Source organism: Mya arenaria, chromosome 9 (assembly GCF_026914265.1).
Source record: "Mya arenaria isolate MELC-2E11 chromosome 9, ASM2691426v1".
Taxonomy (NCBI): Eukaryota; Metazoa; Mollusca; class Bivalvia; order Myida; family Myidae; genus Mya; species Mya arenaria.
The window spans coordinates 58,023,127-58,036,545 of NC_069130.1; the positions used below are offsets into that span (position 1 = coordinate 58,023,127).

The following is a 13,419-nucleotide window of genomic DNA, read 5'->3' on the forward strand; positions in this document are numbered from 1 at the left end:
TTACAAGTAATTTCAAATAGTCTAAGACTCCAGACCAACCTTAAAATCAAATGGAGCAAAGTTTATCAGCATCTAACAAATACTCAGCCATTCAAAGTCAATTGTTTTTGGACAGTAGGCCTATTCGAATTGCAAGACACCTCAAGATATTAACCATAAATGGCTGTCATATAGCTCCGATCCTTAAGACAATAGCCCCCAGATTAACATAGGAGAACATGAAATAAACACCTATCAATGATCAATATTTGCGGCCATTTAGCACCTTATTGCTGTTAATGAGGCTAATAAAACATTAATGTTCTTAGATGTGGACAATATGTCGTATTTGTTCGTAAGGTGTTTTATTATATTTCAGATAATGCTAGATCCATATCTATCTCTATGATCCCGGCCGTTCGAAAGATTGCAGATTTCTTCATAAAAACCTAAGAAAATTGAGAATTGTTTATGAAATTTGAAGCATTAATTAACATACAGCTTATTTAATTAATATATAAAGACCTCTCCCATCATTGCAAGGGAAGTAACCCCTAGTACTTGAAATGACAAGAGCAGATCACATGACTGTAACTGTTTACCAAACTTAAAAAATGATACTCAACAAAGAATTTTAATTGTATAAAATTAGCTTAAGGTCAAGGGAGACAAATCAAAGGTATATAGTGGGGATCACATATAACTGTTTACCAAACTTAAAAAATGATACTCAACAATGAAAGTTAATTATATAAAATTAGCCTAAGGTCAAGGGAGACAATTCAAAGGTATACGGTGGGGATCACATATAACTGTTTACCAAACTTAAAAAATGATCCTCAACAATGAATGTTAATTGTATAGAATTAGCCTAAGGTCAAGGGAGACAATTCAAAGGTATATAGTCAGTGACTCAAAAGACTATATTTTAAGGTGGCGGTTATAAGTATTTGTTATATGCCAGAACATAAATACCTCTTACTGATACGGAAAAAGGTCAAATATCTATAACAAGCTTCACTATCTCCAGAATAAATGTATACTTGAAAGAAGTCCCCTTCAAAATCCCATTAAAATCCGCATTCAATAATCTATTGTATAGATAGGGAAAACTCGACATTAGTACTTGACGTTATTTGAAATTTTGGTAGCCAAAATTTTCCTTGTTTAAGCTCATAATACATTAATATTCAATTGTCATTTGAAGAGCATAAAACTGAAAATCAATATGAAATATAAATATTTGTTTATAAAGTAAACACTGCTTTTTATCATACTAGATCTATCAAAAATTGCCAAATATAATATTAATTTTGACACCATAGCTAAGCCTTTTCATACTTAAACATTTGATAATTTCTCTCCAACTTTTTCTGTGTGAATTTTTTCAATAAACAACAAAGAAAGGTTTTGCAAAATTATCAGTCACATTAAAAATCCTCTTCCACGTCCAATAACATTACAATGTTAGTGTCTTACTGCAACGGAGAAAAAATAGTCTTAATGCAATCCGATGCCAAAAAGAATATAATATGAAATAAAACACTGCCCTTAAATATGCTTTACAATACTTTATCCTAAATAACACTCCTGAAAAAGTAGCACTCAATGCTCACAAGATTTCCGTGAAACAAAACACCAACTCCACAATACAGCATCACCATTTAGGTCATTACAAGGGTATCAATTATCAATACCCAATAAGAACCCAATTACATGCCAACAAAAGACTCTATAATGCTGCTAATTGTATAATCACTCATTCAATCATTACCTTAATGACGGTAATAAATGAGCTTAAACACACCAAAAGTTATGTCAAAATGGCAACTTTTCAAAGCATTAGGAATATAATACATATTGTACATTTTTATTTATCAAATTCAAAATCTGGTTTCATCCAACTCACAATATTCTGGTCAACAGTGCGATCAGAGGTCTCTCCGTTTCTAAATTAAAGAAGTATTTGATTGTGTTCCCTCATTCTGAAGGCTTTTGAAGTAAAGAGACTGATATAAACCTTTAAAGCCAATTAATTTTCACTTTCACAACTGACCATATAATTACTAATGGTTTGAACACAAAAGAATCAACACTAGTTTTTACAGGCAATTATTTCTAGTTGGTTAACGGAGATGAATATTTCATACCATGAGACTAATAGATCAATGTACCTTGTCCATTACTATACAGGTTTGTGATTGGACATCTTTGAGAGTAGTCAAAAGAGGTGGATCCAACTTCCACAGCTTCGACAACTTAAGGAGCCTTCATGCTCTAGTGGTAAAACTCTAGACTACCACCAAGTGTTACAGGTTTGAGCTAGTGCCTCAACACTCGTAGTAAAACCAACTATTTTTTGAGAGGGACTTTAAGCCTGTGTGTCAGTGGCACATGCCAAAGAACCAAGACAAGCTCAAACCTGGGCCTCACTCAACATCTCACTGGGCCCTATGCAAATACTGGATAAGTAGGGAAGCTCTAACCAGGGCCCCACTTAACCTCTAACTGGGCCTTATATGCTAAATCTGGATAGTAAAGGTAGCTCTTACCAGTGCCCCCACTAAACCTTTAACAGGGCCCTATGCTTATACGGGATAGTTAGGGAAGCTCTTACTAGGTTTCCACTCCAGCTCTTACTGTGCCCTATGTCATACTAGATAGTTAGTGTAGCTCGAACCAGTACCCCACTTAACCTATAACCGGGCCCTATGCTACTATTGGATAGTTAGGGAAGCTCTAACCAGGGCCCATCTGAACCTATTACTGGGCCTTATGCTATTTCAGGGTAGTTAGAGTAGCTCAAACCAGAGACCAGATTGCAATGCATACCGAAATTTTATCAACCATGAGTAAGGAAAGCCAAGTGAGACCAGATTGCAATGCATACCGAAATTTTATCAACCATGAGTAAGGAAAGCCAAGTGAGACCAGATTGCAATGCATACCAAAATTTTATCAACCATGAGTAAGGAAAGCCAAGTGAGACCAGATTGCAATGCATACCAAAATTTTATCAACCATGAGTAAGGAAAGCCAAGTGAGACCAGATTGCAATGGGTTCTGTGACCTAATCTACCATGAGCTAGGAAAGCCAAGTGAGACCAGATTGCAATGGGTTCTGTGACCTAATCAACCATGAGCAAGGAAAGCCAAGTGAGACCAGATTGCAATGGGTTCTGTGACCTAATCTACCATGAGTAAGGAAAGCCAAGTGAGACCAGATTGCAATGGGTTCTGTGACCTAATCTACCATGAGCAAGGAGAGCCAAGTGAGACCAGATTGCAATGGGTTCTGTGACCTAATCAACCATGAGTAAGGAGAGCCATGTGAGACCAGATTGCAATGGGTTCTGTGACCTAATCAACCATGAGCTAGGAAAGCCAAGTGAGACCAGATTGCAATGGGTTCTGTGACCTAATCTACCATGAGCAAGGAGAGCCATGTGAGACCAGATTGCAATGGGTTCTGTGACCTAATCAACCATGAGTAAGGAAAGCCAAGTGAGACCAGATTGCAATGGGTTCTGTGACCTAATCTACCATGAGTAAGGAAAGCCAAGTGAGACCAGATTGCAATGGGTTCTGTGACCTAATCAACCATGAGCAAGGAAAGCCAAGTGAGACCAGATTGCAATGGGTTCTGTGACCTAATCTACCATGAGTAAGGAAAGCCAAGTGAGACCAGATTGCAATGGGTTCTGTGACCTAATCAACCATGAGCTAGGAAAGCCAAGTGAGACCAGATTGCAATGGGTTCTGTGACCTAATCTACCATGAGCAAGGAGAGCCATGTGAGACCAGATTGCAATGGGTTCTGTGACCTAATCAACCATGAGCAAGGAGAGCCAAGTGAGACCAGATTGCAATGGGTTCTGTGACCTAATCTACCATGCGCAAGGAAAACCAAGTGAGACCAGATTGCAATGGGTTCTGTGACCTAATCAACCATGAGTAAGGAAAGCCAAGTGAGACCAGATTGCAATGGGTTCTGTGACCTAATCAACCATGAGCAAGGAAAGCCAAGTGAGACCAGATTGCAATGGGTTCTGTGACCTAATCTACCATGAGCAAGGAAAGCCAAGTGAGACCAGATTGCAATGGGTTCTGTGACCTAATCAACCATGAGTAAGGAAAGCCATGTGAGACCAGATTGCAATGGGTTCTGTGACCTAATCAACCATGAGTAAGGAAAGCCAAGTGAGACCAGATTGCAATGGGTTCTGTGACCTAATCTACCATGAGTAAGGAAAGCCAAGTGAGACCAGATTGCAATGGGTTCTGTGACCTAATCTACCATGAGTAAGGAAAGCCAAGTGAGACCAGATTGCAATGGGTTCTGTGACCTAATCAACCATGAGTAAGGAAAGCCAAGTGAGACCAGATTGCAATGGGTTCTGTGACCTAATCTACCATGAGTAAGGAAAGCCAAGTGAGACCAGATTGCAATGGGTTCTGTGACCTAATCTACCATGAGTAAGGAAAGCCAAGTGAGACCAGATTGCAATGGGTTCTGTGACCTAATCAACCATGAGCAAGGAAAGCCAAGTGAGACCAGATTGCAATGGGTTCTGTGACCTAATCTACCATGAGTAAGGAAAGCCAAGTGAGACCAGATTGCAATGGGTTCTGTGACCTAATCTACCATGCGCAAGGAAAGCCAAGTGAGACCAGATTGCAATGGGTTCTGTGACCTAATCAACCATGAGTAAGGAGAGCCATGTGAGACCAGATTGCAATGGGTTCTGTGACCTAATCTACCATGAGCAAGGAGAGCCATGTGAGACCAGATTGCAATGGGTTCTGTGACCTAATCTACCATGAGCAAGGAGAGCCATGTGAGACCAGATTGCAATGCATTCTCTGACCTAATCAACCATGAACTTAAACTCAAGATATTAATGAATATATGGGTCCTATTTCTGTCTCGAATTTGAACAAACAATTATTGTAACAATAGTACAGGCAAATGCTCACAAATTCATTGACCCAGCTCAATTTCATGCTTATTAATCAAAAACTAAATTTCTATTTGAACAGAACAATGAGTTCATTTAAGACCATGGAATTTACTTCTATAGAACTTACAGATTGAATCAATAAGCAGAAGAGAAAACCAATTAGTGATTTAACATGAAATGTTAAGGGTCAAGTTTTAAAATCCACCCCAATATATTTCCTTTCAATAAAGCTGCACTTATGTAAACTTTATGTTAAAGAAACAAATAATTAATCTCCTAAATTTTAATGTTTAAAAGAACCCATTGTGATTAAGAATCTTGTTCGTTTAAGACTTGTTCCATCAATTTAGCTGATATTAATTGATCACTTGTATCTAGGAGGCCCATAAATGGTCGTAGATTCTATTCCAACTATGGGTACTAAAAATTCTCATGGCCTCTCAAAATGGAAACCAGTGCTGTTTTCTTCCCGAGGAACCAGACTCAAGCATGATTATAAAATAAGCTTTCATCACAAACAAGCATAAAAATTTAAAACTAGTATATACAATTTACAATACAGTCAAAACTCGCTATGTCATGTTGTTGGGACCTAGGGAGGTAACGAACATTCCATATAACCAAAATACAAAATGAGTAAAAGAAAACAAAACAAAACACCAAAATGTTTAACAAAACCAGAACATCGAGATAAAAGAGTCTGACATAGTGAGTTTCGACTATATATAATTTAACACCTTGCTTGGATGCACTACAATTAACTGGGTCTCTAAAAAGATGCCCAGTACATACATAAGAAAAATCAAGAAGATGAAAAACTTGTTCAATATTATTAGTATGAGTATAATATTTACTGATGTTAAAATAAATACAAAAGGTAACCCCCCCCCCCCCCCAAAAAAAAATAAATGAAAAACTTCAGCTATCATTAAATAACAAAAATCAGAGCCTCACCTCAGAGAGGGGAACACGTCGGCTGAAGGTCCTCGCTGTTTGGAAGCTGTGTCGATGTGACATCCTGATACCTTACTTTACGTAAAGTTTTCCAAAATGACTTAACTTTTATGTCCTTTTAAAACAAAATCTTTCAACTATTCGATCAAGAAAATCCGTACAAATTTGTAAGCCTTGAACTTTTTCGGTTTTTTAATTAATGTATTATAATACAGCAAAAACCATCTCAAAACACAATCTTTTTGTCCAAACTAAAAGAAAATGTCAAAACTGCAACTTATCCTCCCCGGAGCCTTTGCCAAGACTGCTAATCCCGCAAATTAAAACACCGAAGATCAAAAAGTCAAAATGTAATACGATCAGGCACTGCTAATTTGGAACAATAGAAGTATACATATATAGTTTAAAGTGATTACTATAATAATACTGGAGTTTTATGCACAAAACAATAGCTTGAGAGTGGAACTTTCATGTAGATTTAATCCAGCGTATGTCTTCCAAATGTTTATGAATTGAATATATTAATTTTTAAACACGTTTAGGAGCAACTATAGATTGTTAAGCAACCGTTATGTGAAATCAATTGAAATTGGTAAATAACGCTCTTTTGAAATATGATGCAAAATACACAAATTGAATTTAATGTTCCTAGCAACAATACTAAATGATCAGCATTTATTGACACCCAGGGGAGTTTTCAGCATTTTGTGTTTTTGTAAAATACACAAAACATGAAAAGAAAGCAGAGTAACTCAGTTTCATTTCGGAATTAAACATTTGCTCAGTCTTGTAATGCTTGTATGGCATTTTTTTCAGCATTCAAAAGACAGAATGCCAAAGAAATGGTTAGAATGTAGGTTAAACATTGTACATAAAACCATTCATTCATATTCTATTTAGAAATTTAATGAACTTGTAAACACAAAAGTCTTTTTGATCATTAAAATGCATGAAAATCGTTTTTTGGATGATCTAGTGTCAAATTTCTAGTAGCTTTCTTTTAATGGATCTTCTGCCAAAAGAAATAATATTCCTGGATCTTGTCTTACTTAGATTTAGAATGGGACATCAGTGACAGCATTTCGATAGTTGGATCAAAGGTTAATGTTTGAAATATCAGTTAAGGGAACTTGGTAACTTTTTAATAAAGCTGCAATCATTATTCATTTTTTAACAAGATTAGCTTAAACATATTTATTTTACAACGATTGTGAAACAAGTTATAACAACATTATATTAATCCCTCTCGTTTGCACGATTTTACGCAATAGTGTGGTCTTGTGTAAGCAGTAACATGCATCTATTTCTAATTTACAAGATTCTCTCTGCCAATACTAGAATTGAAATCAATCACATTCACAAATGCAGCACAACTGAACGATATCACTTATTGTTTCATGATAAAATTACATTTAAATCAGCAGGGGAAAAAATCAGAATAAAATGATCAGAAATAAAATCTCAAATCAAGTCATTCTGTGCCATGTTACCATTCAGTAAAATAAGAAATGTACTTTTAAAAAATGGTGATCCATTAAAATTTGTAAAACATTTCCATTTACTCAAGTCTTTTTTCAGAGGAAGGCCATTTACGACTATATAGCTGAATTTATAAATCAAACAAATCTGATTTAATGCGGTTTAAAGTCACTTCCTAGTGCAAACAGCAAAAAATATAAATCATGTTTAAAAGAATATTCTTTGTTAATTTCAAAAGCATAAAATTCTGGACAGAAGAGGAAAAAATTTACAACATGGAACAACTCTTTTATATAATGTACTCTAACTGCTTACGTACACTTATTGAACTTAAGCATGAGACCTTAAAATGTCACTCGAATCGTTGAATTGTTATCACAGTTATTTTACGACCCTATGTACGTATACTAGGTAACTGTGAAGAGCGATGTTTGCCTTTGAAAGTACCGATCACGACCCATCAATATCAGACCTTCGTATCACTAAGTGACCATGAATTGTGATAAAAACCCACTAAAGCAATATGCTAGCAGATCTTCGGCCAATATTTATTCATTTCTGACAATCAATAATTTCTGATATTAAACTTTTTATGACAAACTGTAAATTTAAAGCATTTTGAAAGGTAACAACCAGTTCAATGCATTTTCATTTTCTTTCTCTCGCTTTTTAAAGATTTTTTTACGAAAATAAAAACAGTCATTTATAGTATTTCACAATATGGAAATCTTTTTTTCAAATTAAAAAGGATCATCGTTGGAATATAGAAATGATTTTGAAATGTTTCAAATTGTTCTTTTACATTAATGCAAGGGAAGTAACTCTTTCTTATTGAACAGTTACATTAGCATATTCAGCATGCACAATCAGTAAAATGGAAATATAAAACTTGAACAATGCACAGACTAAACGCCTTGAAGGTGCCAACCTTAGATTAACTGGAACAAAAATATCTGATTTTATCTATCAATTTCAGAAAAGAGTACATGAAAAATCAATTTTAGAGATACACGAAAATTCAACGAAGCACTTAATAGTGTTTAGCTATCAAATGTAAACATGGCTATCTGCTCCATGAATATGCGACATTTGACAACGGGTGACAAATCTACTCTGATCACAAGGGTGACTTTGCAAGCTTCTGTGAAACATTGATTAGGCAGCTAAACGATTATAACTAGATTATTCATGATTATAAAATCATTTTTGGCGTAACTTCTCCCTGGAAGGTTGAATGTCATCCTGCTCAAATATGACTAGCATGATAGATCGTGCAAAAAATGCACTAAACAACTGTTTTGCAGTTACTTGTCAAAAATAGAACAGAATTTATATGATATGTTTTCCAGGTTTTGAAATAAGTACAAATGGATACATAACACCAAGGACACTGCCAAATAACTGAATAATTCATACGGTCATAAATTTCTGGCAATATTTATGCACATTGAAATTATACGCCAACATTTTCTGAAAACCAGAGATATTGTATCTTACAGCTGGGAGCACAGCAAACCCGCTAATAAAACTGACAATGCATTTTAGTTTGCAAAATGTTTCATTCAAGGCCTTCATTCAAGGCCAAACCAAAGGAACTCCTAACTCTTTAAAATGTGTCACCTGGTTTAAGGCCACTGTATCTAAATGTATGACTCGTAAAGTTGACCTTAACCTTAAAGTTACAGGGACTTGCATAAACAATGGTGAACATCGAAAATGGGAAAAAAATGTTCTAAAAGTAGTTTTTGATAATCCGACAAATTGCATAATTAATTGTCCATTCAAAATGGATAACCATAATCGATGATCCAATCAGAAATAATCAAAAAGGTATTTCCCTAGTAGATATAAGTATTAAATTGCATTTATGTTTATTTCAACAACATCTATGTCCTATTAATTTCAAAATTAGCCCAACATATTGAATGATGGTAGAATACATCAAAAATTTAAAAAAAATGAAGAATTTTTGCATATTTGTAGCAGCAATTAGGATAATTTATGTCACCCCCTCCCCCCCCAAAAAAAAAATTAAATTATTTTAAGCAAAATAATTAAGTTTGATGAATTTTAGGGATGACTCAAAGGATTATCACAGACGTTGGGCACCGTTATCCGATATATTCAACTGTCACGTCATGACGACCTTAAACCATGACAGACCTGTTTTGCTTGTACTAAGGCCTAATGTAATGTATTGTCACTTCAATTTTTCCCAGATGTTTACAACAGCTTATCAACAAACTTGCCAAATTTACTGTGAATATAGTCAACTCTAACATAAATATTTCACCATTAGGGTATAAACATTGAATAACTCTCAACTTACTATTCATTCTTAATCAATAAATTAAACATCTGTTCACAAATAGAAAAACAAGTCAATTTTGTATACTATACCATCAATGAAATGTGCTGACATATGACCATTAAGTTATGAACTATTGGTTTGTGAACTAAAATGTAAATCGTAACCTTAATACACACTTTATGAATTGCGGACTGATGTTCATAAACTTCATAACATAGTTCATGAATTGCTCTAAAAGTTCATGAATTGCAAACGCCACATCATCGTATCTTTTTTTTCTCTCAATAACACACTAAGGGTCCAGGGCATCCCTGAACGATTATAACAACCAGGGTCATGAGCATGGCTATACATGCACATTGGTCCTTCAACATGTGTACCAAGTTTGAATGATTTTAAAAGTTACGCCCAAGTTTTTCTATGACAACTATGCCGACAATGGTACCAAGGCTATGACAGTACCTCCACTTTTTTCACTTGTAAAAAAAGCTGATAGAATTTATAATAAGCCACTCCCAATTCACTCACTGGTATACCAGCAAGAGTTGCCCAGATGATCTAATAAACTACTCGCATATTTGTGGGGAAACTACCTCAAGGAAAAGCATACAAGGAAATGGATTTTCCTTTCCTTGTACCCAAATCTACAACATTTAAGTTTATACAATGTATAATGGTACCAATGAAAAAGCGAAATGGTGATGTTAGCACAAACTTCCACACATTCACATGAGTTTCCAGGGCTTTTGTGTTCAAATATTATTCTTCAAATGGAATACAAGTTTGGAAAAACATTTTGAAATTTGATATAGAGGTAAATTTGCTGATATCGGAACATAAAGAGAAATTATCATAACTTTATCAAACCATTTTGTCCCCAAAATTAATTTCCTGAATTTTTCATTAAATAACTACTTGACACAAAAGCCCTCGACAAGTTAATGGGTAATGGGTGAAAATGACGTCTATGTAAAAATGATCGTACGTTTTCACTTTGTGCCGCAATAGAACCATCAAGGGAGAGAACCTGTGAATGAAAATGGTCAAGAAAGATGGTCACATGGTTATGCATGAGATCACATGATCATGCAAAATGGCACATGGTAAGAAAAGATTGTCACATGATCATGCAAGATGGTCACATGGTAAGAAAAGATTGTCACATGATCATGCAAGATGGTCACATGGTCATAAAACATCGTCACATGATCATGCAAGATGGTCACATGGTCAGAAAATATTGTCACATGATCATGCAAGATTGCCACACAGTCAGAAAAGATTGTCACATGATCAATTCATGCAAGATTGTCACATGGTCAGAAAGGATTGTCACATGATCATGCAAGATTGCCACACGGTCAGAAAAGATTGTCACATGATCAATTCATGAAAGATTGTCACATGGTCAGAAAGGATTGTCAGATGATCAAACAAGATGGCACATGGTCAGAAAATGTGACATATGATCATGCAAGATGGTCCAATGTTTATGCCAAATGGCTATGAGCTTCAATCCCATTCATTCAGTCATATGGCATGAGAATAATTGTGTGGATCAAGCTAGAGGTATAAACCTGTTACTGCAAACAAAGTCAGATGATTTTTCTTAATGTTTTTTCTTGTACGATTTTGTTCAAACAGATGAAATAAATAAATATACCCATTTGTTCATGTTAGGGTAACAGCGACCATATAACTCTAGCTTGATGTCCAGAGTGTTTATGAAATAATGAAATAGCTTCTTTTGAAAAATAATTGAAATTTAATGTTAAAAAATAAAATAACATAAAATAAGATTTGAAAACAAGAATGTCTAAACTACTTTTTTTAAAGGATTTTCCCCAGCTCCATTGACATTGCTGAAATATGTGATGGGGATTTTACAAGAGCTTTGTACATGTATAAATACGAGTTAAGAAAAATGCTGAGTCTGCATGAATTATTTATGGCCAGATTTACCCAGCACAGATACAACTTAGATGGTGGTATATGAGTCAATATGCCATCTTGATCTGACGGGTCAATTTCAGTCATGCCATAGAAGGATAGAAGATGTTAAGAAGTTATTTGCAAAACTGAACACTTCTAGAAAATTCTGACACAATCAGTGACAACTGTTTCTGTTTAGTAGGAAGAATTCTTTCATGAGTATCAAAGTCACTAAAACTACAAAAAAAAAAAAAAAAAAAGGTGTATAAATGTTTTGATAGGATACTTATGAAATAAAGTTTATATTCAAGAGAAATGCACTGAATATAGTATTACACACAAAATGAAATCAGCCCGACAGCATTTTCTATAACCCACCTTCTCACTGAGGGCATTGTACTTGATCCCCAGCTCGTCTCGTTCTGCTCGACTGGCCGCGAGGAGGTCCTCGACTCGATTCAACTCGCTGGACAAAAGTCGATTCTCCTCTTTCAGTTGTTGTGGAGTTGGCGTTGACATCGCTAGCGGCTTTCGTTCATCGGTTGCTAGATTCTTGGTGATAATCTCCCGAATGCGTGCCGGGATTTTCTCGTATCTGTCGCCCTCACCTCGTATCTCGTAGTCCTCGGTGTCCTTGTCTCGCAGAACCGAGTCTTCCAACTTCTGCAAAATATAAAAAGCAATATTGACTTCACTATATCCTTATCCATTTACAGTAAGATTACCCCAGTAAAGAAAAAGGGTATAAATCAGGATCCATTAATCAAGGGCAGTGTTTAATTACAAGAATGGCAGTTTCTCGAGTCCATTTCCTGGGTAAAAACCAGTACTCTTGTCCATCAACTTTGAGAGGCTAGAAGAAAACTCTTGACTCCCCTGGTGGGATTCTAACCCAAAACCTCTGAAAGATCTGCAAACACCGATACCACAGGGATGTGAACAACCTGGCAGCTGAAGGGCTGAAACCATTCAAGCGATAGTTGTCAAAGGGAAAAGCACCCTTCCGCAAAAGTAAAACAGACTTCGTGAAGCCTTTTGAGGGCTCTTCTGACTTTGATTTTGATGCTTAATGGAGTGTCAATACTAACAACAAATAAATAAAGAAACAAAAGCAACATTTGGTGTTGTCCCCGCTGCCATTAGATATGCTGAAATCTGCGAACAAGTCCATGACCCATTAGACAACTCTCATGTTGCATTTAATAAAGAGTGTGCTCGGAAATAGGATAAGACATATCTAAATTTTAATTATCACAAATACCAGGGAACCTGTGAACTTGAGGTCCACTTTAATTTGCATCTATTTCATCTATTTTTCTTCTTAACATTTAACACAGGACCAATCTTATTTAGAGTCATAAATAATTTGAGAGGTGTGCTTATAGGCTATATTCAATCAATCACACATTTCAATCTGTGACGATGATACTGGGTTGAACTATCAATACCAAATCTTTTCACAAAATGACCCTGAAAATTAGAACTACTATCTGATAACATGTAAATCAAAACCAGGCTGTCCCTATAGAATAATAATAGCTATTTTATCTGTGAGGATTTGTCTTTTTTGTATAAATTATTTACGGATATTCATATAATACAGTGATAACTCAGAAAGCTTATCTACATGTACTACAATATGAGTAAATTTAACAGTGAAATTTCAGCTTTATTAGCTCAAACTAGCTGTTTGTTGATATCAAAACAAATTGGTCAGCTAGAAATCCATTTGACTCAAGATCTCAGATTTTAACATTTCATTTATAACAATACACAATTGTAGTTTGACACTTGGAACAGTGT

At 35.4% G+C, this 13,419-nt stretch overlaps 1 protein-coding gene across 14 annotated transcripts in view; it reads right to left on the reverse strand.

Moving 5' to 3' along the window:
* The window catches only part of LOC128203299 (rootletin-like), a 91,386-nt gene that overhangs the window by 54,001 nt on the left and 23,966 nt on the right, over nt 1-13,419 (reverse strand). For 10 of the 14 annotated variants that reach the window (XM_052904650.1, XM_052904645.1, XM_052904644.1 and 7 more), the window contains exons 2-3: nt 11,995-12,279; nt 10,670-10,711 (exon numbers count right to left, since the gene is read on the reverse strand). In XM_052904650.1, the coding sequence (XP_052760610.1) occupies nt 10,670-10,711; nt 11,995-12,279 (327 nt within the window). Of the gene's footprint in view, nt 1-5,894; nt 6,177-10,669; nt 10,712-11,994; nt 12,280-13,419 lie in introns of those variants that run through there. The other 4 variants (XM_052904648.1, XM_052904651.1, XM_052904653.1 and 1 more) reach the window with 2 other exon arrangements.